The sequence below is a fragment of the Panthera leo genome, chromosome C2 (genome assembly GCF_018350215.1).
Source record: "Panthera leo isolate Ple1 chromosome C2, P.leo_Ple1_pat1.1, whole genome shotgun sequence".
Lineage (NCBI taxonomy): Eukaryota > Metazoa > Chordata > Mammalia > Carnivora > Felidae > Panthera > Panthera leo.
This window is the reverse complement of record NC_056687.1, coordinates 73645685-73666315: the sequence shown is the minus strand read 5'-3', so window position 1 is coordinate 73666315 and position 20631 is coordinate 73645685. Positions and strand designations below refer to the sequence as shown.

The 20631-nt window shown below is 51.9% G+C and overlaps 1 protein-coding gene across 4 annotated transcripts in view; it reads right to left on the bottom strand.

Moving 5' to 3' along the window:
• TMEM44 (transmembrane protein 44) overlaps window positions 1-19788 on the bottom strand; it is a 35975-nt gene extending 16187 nt beyond the window's left edge. For 3 of the 4 annotated variants that reach the window (XM_042956017.1, XM_042956018.1, XM_042956019.1), the window contains exons 1-8: window positions 19577-19788; window positions 16402-16528; window positions 14591-14684; window positions 13371-13537; window positions 13108-13194; window positions 8325-8495; window positions 6281-6409; window positions 4320-4424 (exon numbers count right to left, since the gene is read on the bottom strand). In XM_042956017.1, coding sequence (XP_042811951.1) covers window positions 4320-4424; window positions 6281-6409; window positions 8325-8495; window positions 13108-13194; window positions 13371-13537; window positions 14591-14684; window positions 16402-16528; window positions 19577-19713 — 1017 coding nt within the window. In that variant the 5' untranslated portion in view covers window positions 19714-19788. The remainder of the gene's footprint in view (window positions 1-4319; window positions 4425-6280; window positions 6410-8324; window positions 8496-13107; window positions 13195-13370; window positions 13538-14590; window positions 14685-16401; window positions 16529-19576) is intronic. The other variant, XM_042956020.1, reaches the window with a different exon arrangement.
• Window positions 19789-20631: the final 843 nt, after the last annotated feature.

Here is a 20631-nt window from a genome sequence, read left to right as displayed (position 1 = left end):
GCAGATATATGACTTCCCTAGTTCTACAAAGGCTGCCAGCACATCTACACTCTCCTATGCACCTTTCTTTTTCTCACTTAACGATGTGTCCTAGAGATAGCTCTAGAGCAGAGGCTTTTGTTTTTCTTTTTGTTTCTTTTGTGGCATCATGTAAGTGTTCACAATCTGCGTAACCTGTCCTCAAACTGATGGACATTGAAGGCATTTCTAGTCTCATGCTTGTTTGCTTGGCTGGTTTTTTTTTCCAAGAGAGACAGAGTGCAAGTGGGGTAGGGGCAGAGAGAGAGGGAGACACAGAATCCGAAGCAGGCTCCAGGCTCTGAGCTGTCAGCACAGAGCCCGACGCAGGGTTCCAACCCACAGACCGTGAGTTAATGACCTGAGCAGAAGTTGGATGCTTAACCAACTGAGCTACCCAGGAGCCCTCCAATCTCTTGCTTTTACAACACTGACTGCAATAAATTATACCATACACCCAAGGTTTCAGGGTTTTTAAAGGACGAATTTCTAGAAGTGGAATTGCTGGATCAGAGGATATGTGCATTTGTAATTTGGATAGCAACTGCCAAAATGCACTGTATGGGTTCATACCCACCAACAGGTGGGGAGGTTAAAGGGAGGAAGAGCCTTACAAGATTTCTATCTATCACCTATCTATCTGTCTGTCTATCCATCCATCCATCCATCCATCCATCCATCCATCCATCCATCTCAGAGAGAGCTTCCCCCACAGAGCTCCTGGGGCTGTCAGAGCTCCGGGAAGCTCTGTTGGCTAGGGTTTCAGAGTGGGCAGGATTTGGGTCATTCCACTGACACACCACAGGGCAACAGCCTGCCTTCTGGATCCACATCTTCCGCAATGAAGCACATGCCAAGGTATGTATCTAGCGAAGGGGGTGGTAATCCCTGCCTTGCCTCATTTGAAGGGGTGTCACAGGGCTCAGATGTAATGCCCTGGACACATGAGAATGGCTACTCGTACTGGGCCCCAAATCACGTGGGGCTCTAGCCCTGGATGGGTTAAGTACACAGTTTCACATGAGAGTTGGCTAGACAGGCTAGGGGGCGGGGGGCACGGGCCTCCCAGGCAACATCAACGATAGATTCTATAAATTCCCAGGGCCCAACCAGGTCTGAATCAAGAGGGAAAATGGAGTTTTCAGATGCTCCAAGCCATTGATCCCCAGGACCCCAAGGTCCTTAGCCCCTCAGCTCAGCTGAACCCAGCTGCATCTTCTAGAAGACCCTTCCTTAGGACAGTGCCCAGTGCCCAGGGGGGCCTGCTGAGCAGACAATAAGTGCCCCTGTGGTTCTTGTTGTCCACTTCCAGGTGGCTGTGCAGATGGGACATACATCAATGCACTTGCCAACAGGGGACCTATTTCACCACAACCTTGCCCACTGGAACATTCTCATGGAAAAAAAAGGAAAATTTTGCCAACTGAGCAGGCATGAAATGAGCACAGAGAACATGTTCTCTTTTTTTTATTATTAAAAAAATTGTTTAATGTTTATTTTATTTTCGAGAGAGAGAGAGAGAGAGAGAGAGAGAGAGCATGAGCAGGGGAGGGGCAGGGAGAGAGGGAGACACAGAAGCCAAAGCAGGCTCCAGGCTCTGAGCTGGCAGCAAAGCCTGACGCGGGGCTCGAACTCACAAACCACAAGATTGTGACCTGAACTGAAGTCGGATGCTTTACCAGCTGAGCCACCCAGGCGTCCTGAACATGCTCTCTTTATGAATCAGACGGGCTTTATCTGAAACCCATTCCTGTGCTTCTCTAACTATGAGATCTTGGGCAAGTTACTTAACCCTCTCTGTGCCTCAATTTAAAATCCTAATACAATGATTAATTATTAGACAATAAAACAATATAAATAATAATACTTAATGAGAATTTGCATTAATAATAATTTTTAAAGACCCAACCATTTATCAAGTGCTTCCTTGGTGTCAGACATTATGCCAAGTAAGAGGCAGTGTTGCATAGTGGTCAAGGGCATAGACTCTGAATCCTGGTTCTGCCACTGACAAGCTGTGTGACCTTGGGCAACTTGCTTAATGTCTCTGTGCCTCATTTTCCTTATCTGTAAAATGAGGTTAATACCTCAGGGGTTGGCGGTGAGGTTTACGTGAGTATACCTCACGTAGACCAGTACTCTAAGCACTATGCCCAGCACAATAAACATCACAGAAGTGTTGCCTGTTATTATTTTCTCAGAGACTGGCAAATAACCCTCAATAAACAGGCTACTGTAGAAGGGGTGCCCCTAGCCCTGGATGGCCAGGCTGCCCACTCCCTGCTGGGAGCTGTCTCGGGGACACCACTCGCCCTCTGGTGGACACGGAAGGAAGAGGCCAAGTGCGAGTATTTGCTCAAAAAAAACGTGCCAGAGGCCTCAGTGGAAGAGAATGAGAAAGAGAGACACACTCTTCTTTAATGGAGTCTGTTCTGCAGGAAGAATCCACTCAAGCTTCAGGTATTGCGTTAGAGTGAATGCAAGTTTTGCACTATTGTGGTTTGAGGATTTAAAAATTTCTAGTGCAAAACACTGGCCAGATGCTGCCGGGGTTCCCTGTGCCTTCCCCAGACTTCCCATCTAAGAGGGGTTTCATGGCCGAAATGGGCTCTCAAACCTGTGGGCCTGTGAAAGCAGGCGCTGAATCTCCCTGAACACACTTATGTCACATAGCGTTACTTGTACCCACTTTCCAAGGAACCACAGCAAAGACTGAAACCTATCTCTCAGGCCCAAACTCTCTGAGCACCCGTAGGTCCCACGGGCAGCTGAGCGGCGGCTGCTACCACTGAACTTCATGCTACGCTCCAAACATCCTTTACTGAGGGCCTGTGGCCCGAGGCACCAGGGTCTCGGCAAACAAGACAGAGGCAAAGTTTCTACCCCAGCAGGAGACAGACAACAAACAAAAGTAAAAGACAGCGAGAAGTACTTTGCAGAGCATTTAAAAAGGCACATTTAACATAGAGAAATAGGACAGAGGGGTGCGGGCTACTTTTGAGTGTGCAGTCGGGGGTGGCTTTTGGAGAAGGTGACATTTAGGTTGAAGGAAAGGAAGGAGGCAGCCATATAAAAAAAATGGGGAGGAAGAGCACTGGAGGCACAGGAACGGAGGGAAATCCCAGGCAGCTAGGAGGAGTGAACGAAGAGAGAAGAGACGAGGACACAGTCAGAGAGAGAGGGAATGCTCGGCTCGTGGGGCCTTGCAAGTCTGTGTAACTTTAGAGTTTCTTCTGTATGAAATGGGAAGCCAGAGGGTTTCAAGCCAAGGAGGAACACAAGGAATCACCCCTCCTGGCTGCAGGGTGCAGGTGGCAGGGGTGGGACAAGATTAACAGTGGAGACGGAAACGAGGTAGGAGGCTGTGGGATCTATTTTACACCAAATAAATAGGAGACTCACACATGGACAGGACGGGCATAGGCATGCACTGAGGGGGGGGAGAGGAATTCATTTCCTAGGATGAGAGCATGGGGGAGGAAGGGGGCATGGAAATCCCACGTTCTGTTTGGACACCGCAAGTGTGAGAATCCACGTGGGGACGGGTGCCCAGACTGAACACTGAGGGGAGGAAAGCATGGGGAGCTGGGAGCGCGAGCGCCCCATAAGCCAGAAGCAGCCGGTGGCCGAGCGTGTTGAATCTCAACAAAGACAGAGCTAACCCAGGATTTAGTGACCCTGAGGCCACTGGAAACCTCCACGAGAAGTCGCAGTGGGTGTGGGACGACGGGGCGGACTTCCTGTCAGCTCTTTCCCTCACTTCTCTAACGTTCTTGCTCCTGGGAAGCCCTGTGTGCAGGCCGGAACCCCGGGAGTCATCGGGAGCCCTCAGCCTCTCTCACCCTACACCCTCACGCCCTCAGCACTCTGCCTGCCAACCCCCCACTTGGTCTCTGCCTCTCCACCTGCCCCAGCCTTGCCCCTGCTTCAGGCCACACCACCTCTCACCTAGACTTATCGGCGCCCCTCACTGACTGCCTTGTTTCTACCTCCTCTCCCCTGGTCTGCCCCCCAACCTTGCCTGAGAGACACCTCTAACAGGCGCATCTGACCCTGAGTCTCTAGTCCTGATGCCTCCTGGACTCCTGTCCCTCAGGATGACAGTCAGGTGGCACGGTACGAGGATCTCTCGCTTGCCTCCTCTCCACCCTTTCATCTGTCCCCCACTGAGGCCTTGGAGACCTCCTGCCTCCTTTTACATGCTTTCTTGTCTCATCCTGCCCATCCTGCAGCTAAAGTATCGCCTCCTCCGGGAAGCCTTCCATGGCCACTTCCCACCCCTCTGGACTCCGGCCGCTTACCTGCTGCACGGGCTCGATGGTCAGCTCCATGTAGCGACTGATGGCTGCCATTGTCCTGAGTGATTTGCAGGGTGGTAACGTGGTGAGAGGCACCCAGTCTGAATTCTTTCAAGTGGAGACGGGGAGGTAAAAAGAATTCTCAGTCAGGAGACTTTTTCTAAAAACAAGATCCCGTTCCTTCAAAAGCATCTCTAAAATATTATTTCTGTTTTTTCATGGCCCATCTCCCTTTCTGCTTCCTATAAGCTGTATCTTATCTCTGTCTTTGATGTCACAGTAGGTCAGGGGTTCCCAAACTTTGCTGCACAGTGGAGTCACCTGGGCATCTTAGAAAACAAAACAACTGATGTTTAGCTCTCCCAGCAGACGTTCTGATTAATTGGTATGGACGTGACCTGGAGAGTTTCAAAGCCCCTCACTCCCCTGCAGATGATTCTAAAGTTTGGGCCAAGTTTGGGAACCACTGCAGTAGGTGCTAAATGCTTTTGTAAAGCAATGGTTCTCAAACATTAGTGTGCATCAGAAGCACCCAGTGCACTTATTAAAACACCCTCAGTCTGGGGCGCCTGGATGGCTCAGTCGGTTCAGTGTCCGACTCTTGATTTCGGCTCAGGTTATGATCTCAGTCTTAGGACTGAGCCCCTTGTCAGGATCTGAGCTGAGCCTGCTTGGGATTCTCTCTTTCCCCCTCTCTCTCCCCTCCCTTGCTCTTTCTCTCTCTCTCAAAGTAAATAAAATTAAATTTAAAAAAATAAATAAAACACCCTCAGTTTAAGATTGGGTAGAGCCGATGGAGCCCTAGAATTGCATTTCCTGCAAGTTCCCAGGCGATGCTGGTGTGGGGACCTCACGTTGAAAACCATCGCTCGTAAAGAACCGTGGAAGCCATTGCAAAGGCTCTGTGTCATCCCTTCAGAATGCCAAGCCACACAGGGCTCTCTCTCTTTAAATACTTTAGCTCCCTTTGGGGATAGAATTTCGTCAAGTTTCTAGAATGGAATGAAAATAACCTCCCATTAGAGCCTCCACGGGAATGTGGAGCTTTGGTCCAAGCTCTTACATAAACCCCTTTACCTTGGCCACACCCACCACTATCTTTTGTTTCGTTAACTCAGTCAGATTACATTGTTAAACCTAGAATATTCGAAGGGATGGACCCAGTTCACTCACTCACCTTCTCTGGAAGAAAAACAAGGACAGTAAGGAGCCTAGGTAACAGGTGAGACTTTTTCCTCAAGAAATTATCTTAGAAAAGAGGGAACTGCCTTATGTTCAAGTCCTTATAAGCACTCTTGTATTATGAAGCAATTTCTCAGCTTTTTGGAACCAAGGACTTTTGACAAAGACAAACTGAGAGTTAGAGTAAGTTCTGCCTACTTAGGTCACCTGTTAAAATCGGTAAGGAGACAAACACATTTTCTGGTACGATGTATATGGGGGATGTTACTGTAAACAGCACCTTTAAAGATCAGCTTTTTGGCAAGATCAACTGAAAAAAAAGGGCTGTGTTAGTGATGGTGACGATGTATACGTCAGAGACGCATGTGCAACTAGGAATACGTGTTTTTATGAAACAGGGTAAAATCATATTATTTCTAAATTAACCTATTAATTTATGTAGTATGTGAACTTATATATATGAGGAAGTTACTAACTAGCTTAAGCGGACATTTAACTATCTCGTCTACATTGCTCAAAATACATTAAAGTTTATTAAATGATCTCAAAAACCCATTTAAAAATATGTTGCAGTTGGGAAACTGGAAGATCCTATTTATTCAGGGCATCCTTAGCACTGGGCATAAACAGTAGCATTTTGGGTTTTTTTTTTTTTTTTTTTTTTTTCATAAAAAATAGTAGTAGTTTTTTAAAGTGACCAACTGTCCTAGCTCGAGAAACGCCCAGCATTCTGCGCACAGACCCCGGTGGGCCCAGCAGTTTTCCAACCGGCGAGACCTTGCCTCCTGGCTTTCTTCCTCTTTGTCTGTGCAGGTCAAAAGGGCCTGGGTGTCGGGGCTCCCTCTGGCTTCAGGGGCAAACCCCAAGGCCCGTCTCATCTTGCTCTTCATCACCCAGGAAAGGAAAATGATCTGAGAGGTAGAGTTAAGGTGCAACAAAGCACAGCATTTCAGCCACCCAGGGCTACCTTCGCCTCTGCACCCCGAGGGCTCTCTCTCCCCAGATGATCCTGCCTGGGTGGGCCCCAAAACAGACATGAGCTCATTTAAGAACAGAGCCAGGTCTGACTTTCTCCACATTTTCCCCACGAGGACTCAGCAGCCAGCAACACCTTGCCCCCCAACAAGCACTCAGTAAATACTTGTTAATCAAAAGCATTTTGAAAAACACCTTCCTTGAAGGGCTTGGCTTGTCCCTTGAAGGGACAGTACATGGAGTGGGTTGAATAGTGTTCCTCCCCTGCCCAAATTCATATCCATCTGGAAACTCCAAAAGTGACTTCATTTAAAAATAGGGTCCGGGGGAGGGGCACCTGGGTGGCTCAGTCAGTTAAGCGTCTGACTCTTGGTTTCAGCTAAGGTCACGGTCTCAGTTTTGTGAGTTCTGGCAGCACAGAGCCTGCTTGGGATCCTCTCTCTCTCCCTCTCTCTGCCCCTCCCCCACTCATTCTGTCTCTCTCTCTCTCAAAATAAATAAATAAACTTTCAAAAAAAAATAGGGTCTTGGGGCAACTGGCTGGCTCAGAAAAGCATGCAACTCTTAGGATTGTGAGTTTGAGCCCCACGCTGGGTGTAGAGATTACTTAAAAATAAAATCTTTTAAAAAGGGCACCCCGGTGGCTCAGTCAGTTGAGCGTCCGACTTCAGCTCAGGTCATGATCTCACAGCTCATGAGTTCAAGCCCTGCTTTGGGCCATCAGCGCAGAGTCTGCTTCAGATCCTCTGTCCCCATCTCTCTGCCACTTGCTGTCACTTGCCCTCAAAAATAAACATTTAAAAGAAAATAGGCATCTCCCCCTTAAAATAAAATAAAATCTTTAAAAAAAAAAGGGGGGGTGTTTGCTGATATAATTAAGATGAGGTAACAGTGGATTAGGGTGGACCCACAGAGCTACGTGAAGGGAAGAAGAACATGTGAAGACTGAGGTAAAAAATGAAATTACACTGCCACAAGCCCAGGAGCACCAGGAGCCATCAGACGCTGGAACAAACAAGGGAAGATTCTCTCCCAGGGCCTCTGGGAGAGTGTGGCCCTGCCTGGACTTCAGCCTTGTAGCCTCTGGAACCGTGAGAACACATTTCTGTTGTGACAAGCCACCAACGTTGGGTAACTTAATAGGGCAGCCCCAGAAAACTACTACAGCACAGGAGAAAATCACAGTTTCTAGTGATTTCTAAACTATTTATGATAAATCCACAGGTGCTTCATACACAAATTACCCGCTGTCCACCTCTCTATCTGCCCAATGTCTGAGCTTAGCTTGCCCTTGAGGTTCTCACGTCAAGGTCACTGGGGTGTCATCACATCAGGCGACAACCCCTGGGGAACCAGAAAGCAGTCATTGACAAAGGGCGGCCCTTGTCAGCTTTGATCTCTGCTTCCTCAACCCAAGGTTCCAGTGCCAAAGACAACAGAATGGGATGATCACCCCTGCGTGGCAGGTCAGCTTGCAAAGCCCCTTCCTAGCCTTGTGAGAAAGACAGGGCAAAGATGAGGAAAACGGGTTCACAGGAGGGTGGGGACCGGCCCACGTGAGGAGCAGCACTGAGACTGGAACCTGGGTCTGCTCCTGGGGCCTGCACACCCCCTCCTTGTGGCTTTTCAGAGCTCCAGCCAAGAGATAATTGCTCCATATAGTATATATATAAAGGGAACAAAATACAAAATTGCAAATGATTGCCATTGCATCTGTCTGCCCCAGGCTTCAAACCTCCTCCCTGGCCCCCCTGGGAGAGAGTGCCATCTAGCCATAGGGAAGGAGGGCACCGCAGGGATAGGGGGAGATGAGACACCAGCAGTCAAGCCCCCTAGGCCCAGCGTGGATACAGAGAGGTCCAGTGCAGCACGGCCGAGGGAGGTCAGGAACCAGGGTGTGGCCCGAAGCAGGTACTCAGGCCGCCGGTCATGGGCCACAATGGCCGAGGCATAGAGGAGGCCCGCCAGGGCCGACAGGAGCCGGGTCCACAGGTGGATGGAGGGAAATGCCTTACCCTGGCACTGGACAGAGAGAGGAGGGAGCTATGCAAGAACACTGCTGTCCTCCAGCCCCCTCGGAGCAGGATTCTAAGATCTAGGCCTTTGGTCCTGCCCTTGGCAAGTTGGAGCGCAAGCCTTCTGCCCATGGCCAGTCCCCAAAGGTGCTGCTTCTATTAGGTTTCCAGCTTTTGCTCAAGCTGCTTCCTTTACCTGGTGAACTCCTATTCATGCCTCAAAACCTGGCGTAAACTCAACTCTAACAAACCCACCCCCCCCCCCCCCCCACTTAGGTGGCATAGTCGGCTAAGTGTCCAACTCTTGGTTTCGGTTCAGGTTGTGATCTCAAAGTTGGTGAGTTCGAGCCCCACGTTGGGCTCTGCCCTTCCCCCACTTGTGCTCTCTCTCTCTCTCTCTCTCTCGAAATAAATAAATAAACTTAAAAAAAAAAAAAAGAAGTCTTCCATACACCTCCACCCTAACAGGGGTGAATAACTCCCATTCTAGGCTCCATTACACATGACACATCTCAACAGACAGAGGGCTCCTGAGAGCAGGGCTGGGGTCCTGCCCATCTTGGCACCCCTAACCCCTGGCACTGGGTAGTGGCTCACGAGTGTCACCTGGGATAACGGGAGGGACTTTTCATGAAGTATGAACAGCTAAGGATTGACTTCTCTTCCTGGGACCGCCAATCCTCAACCTGGCCAGCCGGAGAAAGTCAGGAAAATTAGAGGTGACATTCTGGAAGTTTTGAAGCCAAGGGAATATTTTTGGAGAAAGAGTGATGGTAATATTCGTTAAAAAAAAAAAAAGAAACATATTCAATATTTATATTTTAAATACCCTTTACAGGTATGAAGTCACCTTATGTATACATTTATATGTATATACACAAATACTGTATATTTTCAATTATATATAATAACATAGTATATTTAAATCTATAGAAGTATAAATTACATGTAATTTATTTTACTCATTAAATAACTGTATCTAGAGATATACAGGTATTAGCTACAGACTGAAAAACTTTCAGAGGAAAAAGCAAGGTTTGGCTGATTTTCCCCATTTTTATTTTAACTCAAAAAGATTCCTTGGGAGTGTTACACTTTCCTTTGCATTTCTTCAGGTTTGGTTCCCAGGGTTTCCTGTTTTTGGTTATTTTGTTTTTAGCCTTGCCCTGAAGACTGGTTAACAGAGACAGCAGCCAGGCTGGGGAGGGTGGCCCCTGACTTGCCGGCCCCAGAGGCCCTTCCCACCTGACACAGCCCGGGAAGCAGCCCTGTCCCCTTCCACCTGACTCAGCCCAGGAAGTGGCTCTGTCCCAGACAGCACTGTTGTGGTGAGAAACCCTCAGGGGTCCCCCAGGCTACTGACCCCCATTTACAGAGGACACTGATGGCCAGTGACTTGCAGGGTCAGGGCTGAGAACTGCCTTCTGCCTCTTGACTCACACTTGCTGCTGTTCTGCGTGGGCTCTCTGCCGTCATTCATGTGCCAACCCACGCACAGAGCTCACTGACTTCAAAACTCCATCTCTCTTCCTGGTCAGTCCTGGGGCCTGTTGGGTTCTGTCTGCCTACACGCTGGACACGCTGTAGGTGCTTAGCAGCTGCTGAAGACTGGGACTGGCTTGCCGACTGGAGATACGGCAGGTCTTTGTCCAGCACATGTGGGCTTCATCTGGCTGGTCACACAGAACTCAGGGTGGCTACCTGGTGAAACCATTGCGGGGTGCTCGAAGCAGGATGTGTGTCAGCTCCTGCAGCAGCGACGGGTCCCAGTGCTGCCAGCACAACCCCATACTGGTCAGCGGGTGGGTCATGCCCCTTGCTCTGTTCAAGCACTCCTGAAAGAATGGAAACTTCTTCCACCTAAGCCACCCAGCCATTCTACTCCTCAGCACCCCCAGCAGGGATAAATTAGAAGCAGCTTCTGGGGGATCTAGGGTTCAAGGCCATGCTGGCTAGGCTGCCTAGAACACCCCAAACCCTGCTGAGTTTCTCCCTAATAAGGGGACCCTAGCTCTGGGTTCTTCTTTATGGAACCAGAGATACTCAAGGCTGGCAGTGCCTCAGAGATTGCCCAACTTTATCCTTAATACAATTTAACTCTATCTTCCTGCCAAGGGGCCATCAGGCTTGAATGCCTTTAGTGATGGGGAGTCCACTAGCTCCTAAGGCAAGAATAATAATACTAATTGCTCTCAATATGCCAGAAGCCATGCAAAGCATCAAACCCATAAGTGGATGTGGACCCACCATAACCTCTCTCCACTCTTGGTTTTGCTTCTATTTCCCAAGACCACAGAGAACAAAGCTGCTCTTTCTGCCCCCAAACGGCTCTTCTGGTTCCTGCATCCATAAGCTTCTTTTTTTCCAGACCACATTATGTCACTCGCTATCATCATTATTATTATTTAAATGTTCATTTATTTCTTTTGAAAGGGAACACACATGCATGCGCACACAAGTGGAGGAGGGGCAGAGAGAGAGAGAGAGAGAAAGAGAGAGAGAGAGGGAGAATCCCACGCAGGCTCTATGCCGTCGGCCCAGACTCCGACTCAGGGATCCATCTCACAAACCATGAGCTCATGACCTGAGCCAAAATCAAGAGTCGGTCGCCCAAACGACTGAGCCACCCATCCAGGTACCCCTTAGGTAACTCATTTGAGAGTGTGCTGGCACCTACCATGAGCAGGCTCCCAGCACCTGGAATACAGTGGAAATAAAATAGACAAGACCACTGCTCTTGTGGCGCTGATGTCCTACCTGGGACCAACTTGGTAAATAACTGAAGGAGCTAATTTCAGGTTGTGACCAAGGCCGTGAATAAAATGTAGCGGAGTGAAGGTCAGTGGTGGGGCTGGCCTGGGGCTATGTTAGGTGGGTGGTGTCAGGGGTTGAACCGCGTTCCCCTCTCTCAAAAGATGTTGAAGTCCCAACCTCCAGAACCTGTGAATGTGGCCTTCTTTGGAAATAGGATCCCTGCAGATGATCACGTTAAAGATGAGGTCATTAGAGTGCACCCTCATCCAATATGACCGTGTCCTTATGAAAGGGAAGCCTGGGCACAGACACGACCAGAGGGAAGGCCATGTGAGGACACATACAGGGAGAAAGAATGCCATGCGAACACTGGAGTTGTGCAGTTACGCGGCCATCAGCCAGGGAACTTCCAGAAATTTAGAAAGAGGCCTGGAAGAGATCCTTCCCTAGCGCCTTCAGAGGGAGCATGGCCCTGAGGACACCTTGATACTGGACTTCTGGCCTCTAGTACTTTGAGACAATATGTTTCTGCTATTCAAAGTCTGTGATACTTTCTAATGGCAGCCCCAGGAAACTAATACAGCCAGGCACTGTACCAGCCCCTCTGAAGGTCTTCACGTGACGCAGCTTCGAGCCCCACCGTCCCAGGGGCTCCCCACTCTCCCCTCCCTTGATCCAGAGGCAGCACCTTTGCTGGGAGGCCCCGTCACCCGTGAGGTTTCTGGCCATGACAGCACAGGCATCAGCTTCCTATCAATGATCAACTAAGCACCTGCCCCCCATACCCCCCAAATCCTGGAACTGCTGTTAAATGATGCTCTGGGGCAAGTGGTTTCTTTAGACCTAGTGATGGCCCATCATGTCTCCTGTGTTAGGCCTGGCCATTATTCCTGTCAGGGAGGCCCTCCCGGCACAGCAGAGCAGTTCTGCACACCCACGATATCTTGCTCTTCCTGCCTCAGTGGCTTTTCCCCGCATGCTCTCCGCTTTCCCTCCCTCACCTCTGCCTCCTCCAATCTCACCTTCCCTTCGGAGCCAACGGGAAGCGTCTCTGGCCCCGTCCACCAGGCAGTATGAAGTTTTCACCCTCACTCATAGGAATAGCATAGGAGCCTTCTCTCCCTCTTGCGAACCCCCTAACACCTGATTCTATCTTTCTTCGAGCATTAAAATAACCTGCTTTTGGGGCGACTGGGTGGCTCAGCCGGTTGAGCATCCAACTCCTGATCTCAGCTCAGGTCATGATCTCATGGTTCTTGAGATCAAGCCCTGAGTAGGGCTCTGTGCTGGCAGTGTGGAACCTGCTGGAATTCTCTCTCTCCCTCTCTCTCTCTCTCAAAATGAATAAATAAACATTTAAAATATTCTGCTTTGCATTTCCGTGTCTTCCATGAGACTGGGAGCTTCCCAAGGGTAAGCACAGCATCTCCCGTCACATCTCCAGTCACATCTCCAGTCACATCTCCAGTTCCCTACAGAACTGGCCAACACAGGGCTTTCCTCACCCTGGATGCCTGGACAGCATCTGCAGCAAAATGCTCCCAGATGGAACCCAAATACCTGCAGGATTCTCTCCTCTAAAACCTTCTCGTCTCCTAGTGGAATGTTTGTTTATCGAACCCCAATGCCTTCTTCCTGACAGCCTGTTTTTCCTTTGCTCTGGAGAGAACTCAGTGCGCTCCCCTGTGAGAGGCTCTCGCAGACCTCAGGACCTCCCCTGGGTGGGCGCCCCACCCCCTGCACGTGCACACATGCACACACACGACACAACCCCTCCACCCCAGGACTCAGAGCTCAGAAGACGCTCCCAGATGCCCTAAGACCTGCCATGGTGACCCACAGTCCCAGCCCCGACCCAGCCTCACGATTCTGGAGAGCGGGGGGATTCGGGAAGCCCAGGAGCCGAAGGCAGCGATGGCACCCAGCAGGTAGCCGAAGATTTCGGTGTTGTCCTGAGGGAACAGGTGATACACTCAGCGCCCTGAGGAGACAGCCCATCCTTTCCGGCTTTTAGTACTTTCTGGCTAGGGCTGCCCCTGCCCCTGCCCCTGCCCAGGGCATTTGTTGGGGCCGTGAAGAGGGAAGGGAATGCATATCCCCACGCCCTCCTGGGCAGGCTCGGCCTCACCTGCAGCAGGCTCTCCAGTAGCCTCCGCTGGGGCCCTCGGACAGGGCCTGACGCCTTCCGGACGGTGGCCCAGAGAGCCCAGCCTGGCCCCAGGCTCAGCGGCAGGGCCAGAGCAAAGACACTGGCCCTGAGCCGCTGCCTCCTCTTCCTCTCCCGGGAGCCCCGACCTGCAACAAACACCAAAATCCCACAGGCCCCTGGGGTCTAGAACTCAGCGGAGAGCTGCATCTCCGGTGTGCGCCCATCTCCGATGCCAGAGCGGGTTCCCACGTTGCTCGACAGGCCAGATCCTCTCCACCCTTCAAGGCCCCGTAGCTCTGCCACCCCGTTGGAGGAATCTTTCCTCCCCACCACCTCATCCCACCCACTCGCACGACTGGCGCTCTTCTCCTTCCTCGGCCCTCAAAGCATTTTCTTTTCACACGTGTCTGTGCACACAGAGTTGCCTCTGTGAGACTGGAACCCCCCGAGGGCCGGCAGTTTCTGTAATCTCCACAGAGCCTGGCACAGAGCTGAACCGGCACAGCTTTGGAGAATGCATCACGGTGTTTGTGCCAGGGCCTGAAGCTGTGAGCCAAAAAGGAGCACGGTCTTGGAAATCTCCTTAAAATATGAGACAGATAGTCCTCCGAGAACTGTAGTAGGAACACATCTCCTCTGGGCAGCGCTGAGCAGCTCGGGGATCTTACGTTACCCCACTGATGCAAGCACTCCCCTTTTGCACCACGGCGGGGGCACACGGCTGCCCCTTCTCAGAACGCCCAGTCCGGCATACTCAGGGCGACCCATCCTACCTCAGTAACTTCCAGCCCCCACTCTGCCTGAGGTGGCCTGCGCCCATTCCTGGCATCCATTTCTGGAAGTTACGGGGCTGTGTTTGGCCAACCCGGGTTCACAAACTGAGATATCACTGTTCATCCCCACAGTCATGCACACCCATCCTCCTGGCCTTCGCTCATGCTGTTCTTTTCACCTGGAATACCCTTCCCTGCGGCCCCTGATCTAACGTCACATCCTTCCCCTCTGGTTGCCCACGGTGTGCACGCACCTCCTCGCAAGCAGCGTTAATGACCGTTTAGGGCCCTGTCTCTCGGCCCTGGGTGGGGTCTCCGAGCTCATTCACGTGTCCGTGCCTGGCAGGGACCCAGCTGAAGCCTGACAGGGGGTAGGCGCTTGGTGCACTGATGAATGAAGACAGGAACAGATGGCCACACACTCACCCAAATTAGACTTCAACTTGGAGCCGCAGACCGGGAAGAGGATGAACACAAAGTTCACCAAGTCAACAGCTGCTAGGTAGGCACCTGTGAAAACCTGGGAGCAAAGGAAATAGAGTCATGGCGTCCAAACATTCTCCAGCAATCACAGCACCTGTCATCCTGGATCTCCTCTGCCCCTGATGAGGTACTTCCACCGAAGCCGCCTGCCAACCCCAGGAAAGGCTGGTTATCACCTCTATTTGCCTGACGAGGAGAACGGGGCACTGAAACGAGCAATCCCTTACATGGAGGCCCATTGGCAGAACCCGCCCTCCACTTCCCATGCCGCGCTCTTTCCGGTGCATGGTTACTCTTTGCTGTGTGACTCTGGCCCAACCGCTGGACTTCTCTGGGCCTCTGTTTCATCGTCTGTAAAACAGGGGTAGTCATGGTGCCTCTCTCAGTGCTAAGCAGATTACATGAAGCACTACAGGGAAAGTGCTTAGACCAGCACCGGCAAGCAGGAAAGCACAAGGCTCCTACCCACAAACGCACCAGCTACTATGCCAGTGTAACAGTGGTGAGGAGCAAACTCTGGAGTCTGGATCTTGCCACTGCTGCTTACTGGATCCTTCCCAAAGTTGTTCAGCCGCTAAGTCTGAGTGTCCACATGTGTAAAACAGGGATAAGGAGAGAGCCTACGTCCTAATATAATTCGAGGATTAAATGAGTGAATGCATGCCAAGCCCTCATTGCCAAGCACATAGTGAAGGATTTTTTTTTTCTCTTTACATTTATTTATTTTTGAGAGAGACAGAGACAGAGCACAAATTAGGGAGGAGACACAGAATCCGAAGCAGGCTCCAGGTTCTGAGCTGTCAGCACAGAGCCCAACGTGGGGCTCGAACTCACGAACTGTGAGATCATGACCTGAGCCGAAGTCAGACGCACAACCCACTGAGCCACCCAGGCGCCCCCACAGCAAAGGATTTAATAAACATCAGCTATTATTCTTGGACTCGGGCTGAGCATCATTGGGTTCCAGCAGCCAATGAGAATGGGCACCCAGAATAAAAGGTGGTTTGTTTGTGAGACAATACTGTTTGAAGCAGGGTCTAGAACTCCCAGGTGTGTGTCCCGGCCATGAGGCCGCCTTCCTCCATGTCTACCTGGGTGGGTGCCAGCCCCATGAGGTGCCTCTCCAGGGCATATTCCTTTGGGATATGTGTTTTGGGACAGGCCCCATCTACACAGGTTTGAGGGCCTAGACTTCAGAAGAGCTTGAAACTGTTTCTCACTTGCCCCAAGGCCTGCATTACCACTTGGGAAAGCACTCAGCCACCCCTGTTTGAACTGAGGCTGGGCTCCAGGCTCTAAAAACAATGACCACAACAATCGCTACTTATGGAGCATCTACAATGTGCCAGCTGCTGTTTTAAGGGATGGGGATATGGTAGTGAATACAAAGTTTTGCTCCTGGAGAACTGGCACACTAGTAGTTCAATGAGCAACAGACACACTCAGTAAAATAGATGGTGTATTGGGGGGGGGGGGGTCCGCTTTGGGAAAAAACGGAGCAGGACGAAGGAGTCCGGAGCACCTGCGGTAGAGGGAGGGCACAAGTTTACACGAGTGCTCTTGTTAGGCCTCATCGAGAAGGTGACTTTTGAGCAAAGACTTGAAGGAGGTGAGCAGTGAGCCCTGTGGCTATCAGGGCAGGAGCACTGGGCAGGGGCAGACAGACCAACAGGGGCGCGGGCATGAGGTGAGACCGTACCTCAATGGTGAGGGAACTAGACAGAAGCTACTGTCACCCTGTGGGCCCTACGCACCTGGATCGTGAGCTGTCTGGCCAGAATCGCTCCGATGGTGTCACACAGGCTGGTCAGGAGGCAGCATGCCGCGCACAGCGCTGACTGGTCCCGTCCGGATTTCTTTGTACACCTCAGATAGAGAAGCCTGTGGTGACAGACGGGGGTATGGATGGGTATGGACGGAACGCGGGAGCCATGAGTGGGTTCCCAACGCAGGTGTCTGCAAAGGGCAACTGTGATTTTGTGTCCTCGTGAGGCACTCTCTCCCCCAGATATTCAGCAGGTATTTTTGAATTTAGTTTACAGATGGGAAAATAAAGGGTCAAAGACTCCAGAACCAGCCCGTGGCAGGAGCCAGACCTGCCTCTCTAACGAAGAGGCATTTCTTTCCTCCTACAAATCTGGCCAACTCAAGTTCATGACCCACCACTCAGTGCTAACAAACTAGCTATGGGGTTTTATTTTTTGAAAGGAAGCATGTGGATTATAAAAGTAACCCAATCACTGTGGTTAACTGCAGAGTATAGTTAATTGCCTAAATTAAAACAGCAACTTGTTTCTTTTCAATTAAAGTGAAATCCTGCTAAGGAGTTCATGTGTGCAGTGGGGTGGCTGGGCTTTTGCTGGCCCTTGTCAAGTTGAGCATGTTCTTCTTTTTTTTTTTTTTTTAATTTTTTTAACGTTTATTTATTTTTGAGACAGAGAGAGACAAAGCATGAACGGGGGAGGGTCAGAGAGAGGGAGACACAGAATCTGAAACAGGCTCCAGGCTCTGAGCTGTCAGCACAGAGCCTGACGCGGGGCTTGAACTCACGGACCGCGAGATCATGACCTGAGCTGAAGTCGGCCGCTTAACCGACTGAGCCACCCAGGCGCCCCGAGCATGTTCTTAACATACACAGAGAGCAAAACTCCTCGAAGATGCCATGGCACTTTGGGCTGACCTCTCCCTAGAGTCGCCCACTGCTGGTTTCTCTCCCTTATTCCCCTCTTCCTGCCCCACCCCACTCCCCTAGAACAAGCACAGAAAGGCACAACAGGATGGAAGGAGTCAGAGGTCGCTCAGAAACACCTGATCAGATCTCAGAAACACTTTGTTCTAGATGTTTCCACGTTACATATCTGGGCCGGGATAACTGCAGTTCTTGTTTTATTTCCATCAACCACAGGGTGGTACTCACTCCTCACGGTTAGACTGTTTGCCTGGTTCTGAGGGTCGGCCCTTGGGAGCAGGGGATGGGGATGGAAGGCTGCTGGGTTCCAGAACATTTCCTGATCTGTCAGACGAAGCCCAGAGCTCACAGTGAGAACAGCAACCTTTCATCTAGGCCCTGGGCTCCTGGCACCAATTCAAAGCCTAAGAGTGAAGGCTCTAGAGACTCTCTGAGTTGGATTCAGATTAGAAATAGTTTATTTCAGGGTGCCTGGGTGGCTCCGTTGGTTGAGCGTCCGACTTCGGCTCAGGTCATGCTCTCACGGCTCATGAGTTCGAGCCCCGCGCCGGGCTCTGTGCTGACAGCTCAGAGCCTGGAGCCTGCTTCAGATTCTGTGACTCCCTTTCTCTCTGCCTCTCCCCTGCTCATGCTCTGTCTTTGTCTCTCAAAAAAACAAAGGCTCAAAAAAAAAAAAAAAAAAAGAAAGAAAAAGAAAAGAAATAGTTTATTTCAACCTTCCCATTAGAGAGTGGAGAAAAGTGAGGCCGATGGTGACCAGCTGAGTTAATGGCCGACCCTCTGGCTTCACATGTGGAGGCTTTCTCTGTACCCTGCTGTTCTTTAGCCATTTCCCCAGCCCTCAGGTCAGGGATCCAGGCTGACCCTACCCCAGGCCACACACAGCTCCGAGGATACACATTCCCCAAGGACAAGAGGAGGCTCAGGGATGGCAAAGTCCTGACAACAGATGGGTGTGTCCAGACTGAGGCAGGCTGAAAAAGCAGATTTGGCTCTCATCAGACTGACTGGCTAGGCATTCTCAACGGAGTTATCTAACCTCTCCCACCTTTAGTTTCCAGCTCAGGAAATGTCTAATACTGCTGACTTCAGGGCGGCTGTGAGGACCAAATGAGATAACGCACAGAGAGTGGCTTGTTGGTGTCCACCTCTGATCTGGACAGTTTAATCCTCACAAGTCTGCCCCTTTCGAAAAGGGTCTGGCGGTCCGGTTCTTTCCATTCGCTAGGGCAAGTTAGTAAAGCTGTCAGAACCTCCAGCTTCCTCGGGCGGGGGGGGGTGGTAAATGGGAGTAATAACGGTCCCTCCCTCGTGGGGTTGTGGCAGGGAAGACACGAGCTAATAAATGCAACACTAGGCCCACGTTAAATGTTCTAAGTGTCTTTTTATTTGGTTTCCAATGACTGGGTAGGGGGGTTGCCAGATCTCTGCAACAATATCAAATATCATCTTAAGAGTGCCTAAGATGAGCAGGTGCCAACCTCCCAGGGGTTGCTGATCCTTTCTCCTCTGTCAGGGAATACTTGGGTTGCACCTGCTTGGGACAGGGTACCTGAAGACCTGGAGGCCATCTTTAGCCAGACTTCATAGAACCCAGGTTATGGTGACCACCTGACCAGATGGCTCCAGGTACTGGCCAGAGTCAGATCACAGCCAGTCGCCCTCCCCAGATCAGAGGGCCTGGGGTAAAGGGAGACCAGAAACGCCAAGAGCCTTGTCCAAGGTCCTTGCCCTCTGCCAAAGGTTGGTGGCAGGACAGGAGCAATCATAAGGATGTTTAATGAGCACATACTAAGAGCTTTACGGAAACTAACTCATTTAATCCTGCCATCCGTCCCATCAGTTATTAACCCCGTTTAGGTGAGGAAAATGAGGCTCTGAGGCTTTACAGCTTGCCCAGCTCACACCTCTGGTGGATGGGGAAAGGGTGACAATAGAACCCAGGACTCAGGACAGCTGCCTTCGAGGGCTCCACGCACCGCACGACCCGGCCTCTTCCTACTGGCCCACAGCCCAGCCTCCCCCTCCCTGTGCACGGAATCCGGAAAGAAGTCCTATCCGACTTCAGTCCACAGCGGAAGGGTCCTTTCGATCCTGGCACCGCGCTGCCTCCTACCTCCCCCCTTTATGCCCCCTTCCCTCCAGGTTTCCAGGAGGGAGTTGGCGGGAGGCGTCGCCCCGCGCCCCCCGCCGCAGACCCGGCCCCCTCCCCCGCGCCGCCCGGTCCCAGTCCCCATTACAGCGCGTGGGCGGCGATCCAGCAGGAGGAGGCGCAGATCCACAGGCCGAAGGAGATGCAGACGCGGTGGCGGGCGAAGCAGCGGTCCAGGTAGTCCCAGTCCCAGAGCGCGGGCGCGGGGCTGGCCGCCTCCCCCATGGCTCGGTGGCTCCGCCCGGCCCGGGCCCCAGCCTCCCGCGTGGCCCCGCCGGGGCGCAGCCTCGCCGCGCCCCCTTCCCCGGCCCGGTGCTCCCGCGGCGGCGGCGGCGGCCCCGGCCCAGCGCACGACCGCGGCCGGGAGACGGGCGCTGGCGGCGGCGGCGGAGGCGCGAGGGAAAAGTTTCCGGGACCGCGCGGCTCCCCACCCGGCGCGCTATTGTCGGGGGTCGGCGGGCCGGAGGCCGCCCCCCAGCGGCGGGAGCTGGGAGCGGCCTCGGCACAAAGGCTGCGGCCCCAGCCCCCGCTCCCCGACAGCGGTGGCGGCGCCGCTCGCAGACCCCTTGCGGTCTTCCGGCGGCCAGGGCCGAATACCGTGACCTGCCCGGCCACGGTAAGGCGCTTTGTCCGCCCATTAGTGCGCCCCCTTTTCTGACCCGAACAATACACATGCTTCGCGCCTGACGCAGCTCTTGGGTGCTGGGGATCCCGGGCGTGAGCGGCTGGTCTGATCCTTCAAAAGGTACAAAAGAAAGGGGTCCTGGGAGGGGGGGGTGGCGGGGAGCGGCAGAAGGATACAGCCCCCTCCCCGCCCCCCAACGCATCTTCTCCCACTCTCTGGTCTGAAGGCGTCAGCGGCACCCTCCACCCCCACTCTAGTCGCCCAAGCCGGACTTCCAGAAGTCACCCTAGAAGATGCCCCAGGAGGCCCGTGGTCTTGGCCGTCATGCTGTCCCATCCAGCCACGTTGCCACACAGTCCTCGCACGCAGAGCTGTTCTTGAAAACAAGCTATTATAATTTTAAAATGTCCTTGTTGATTTTAGTTAAGTTTGCTTAAATAAGGTGACCCCGTCATTTCGTTATTTTCGTTGTTAAAAACAGCAGTTTTCTTGAGATCTCATTCATATACCATAAAACT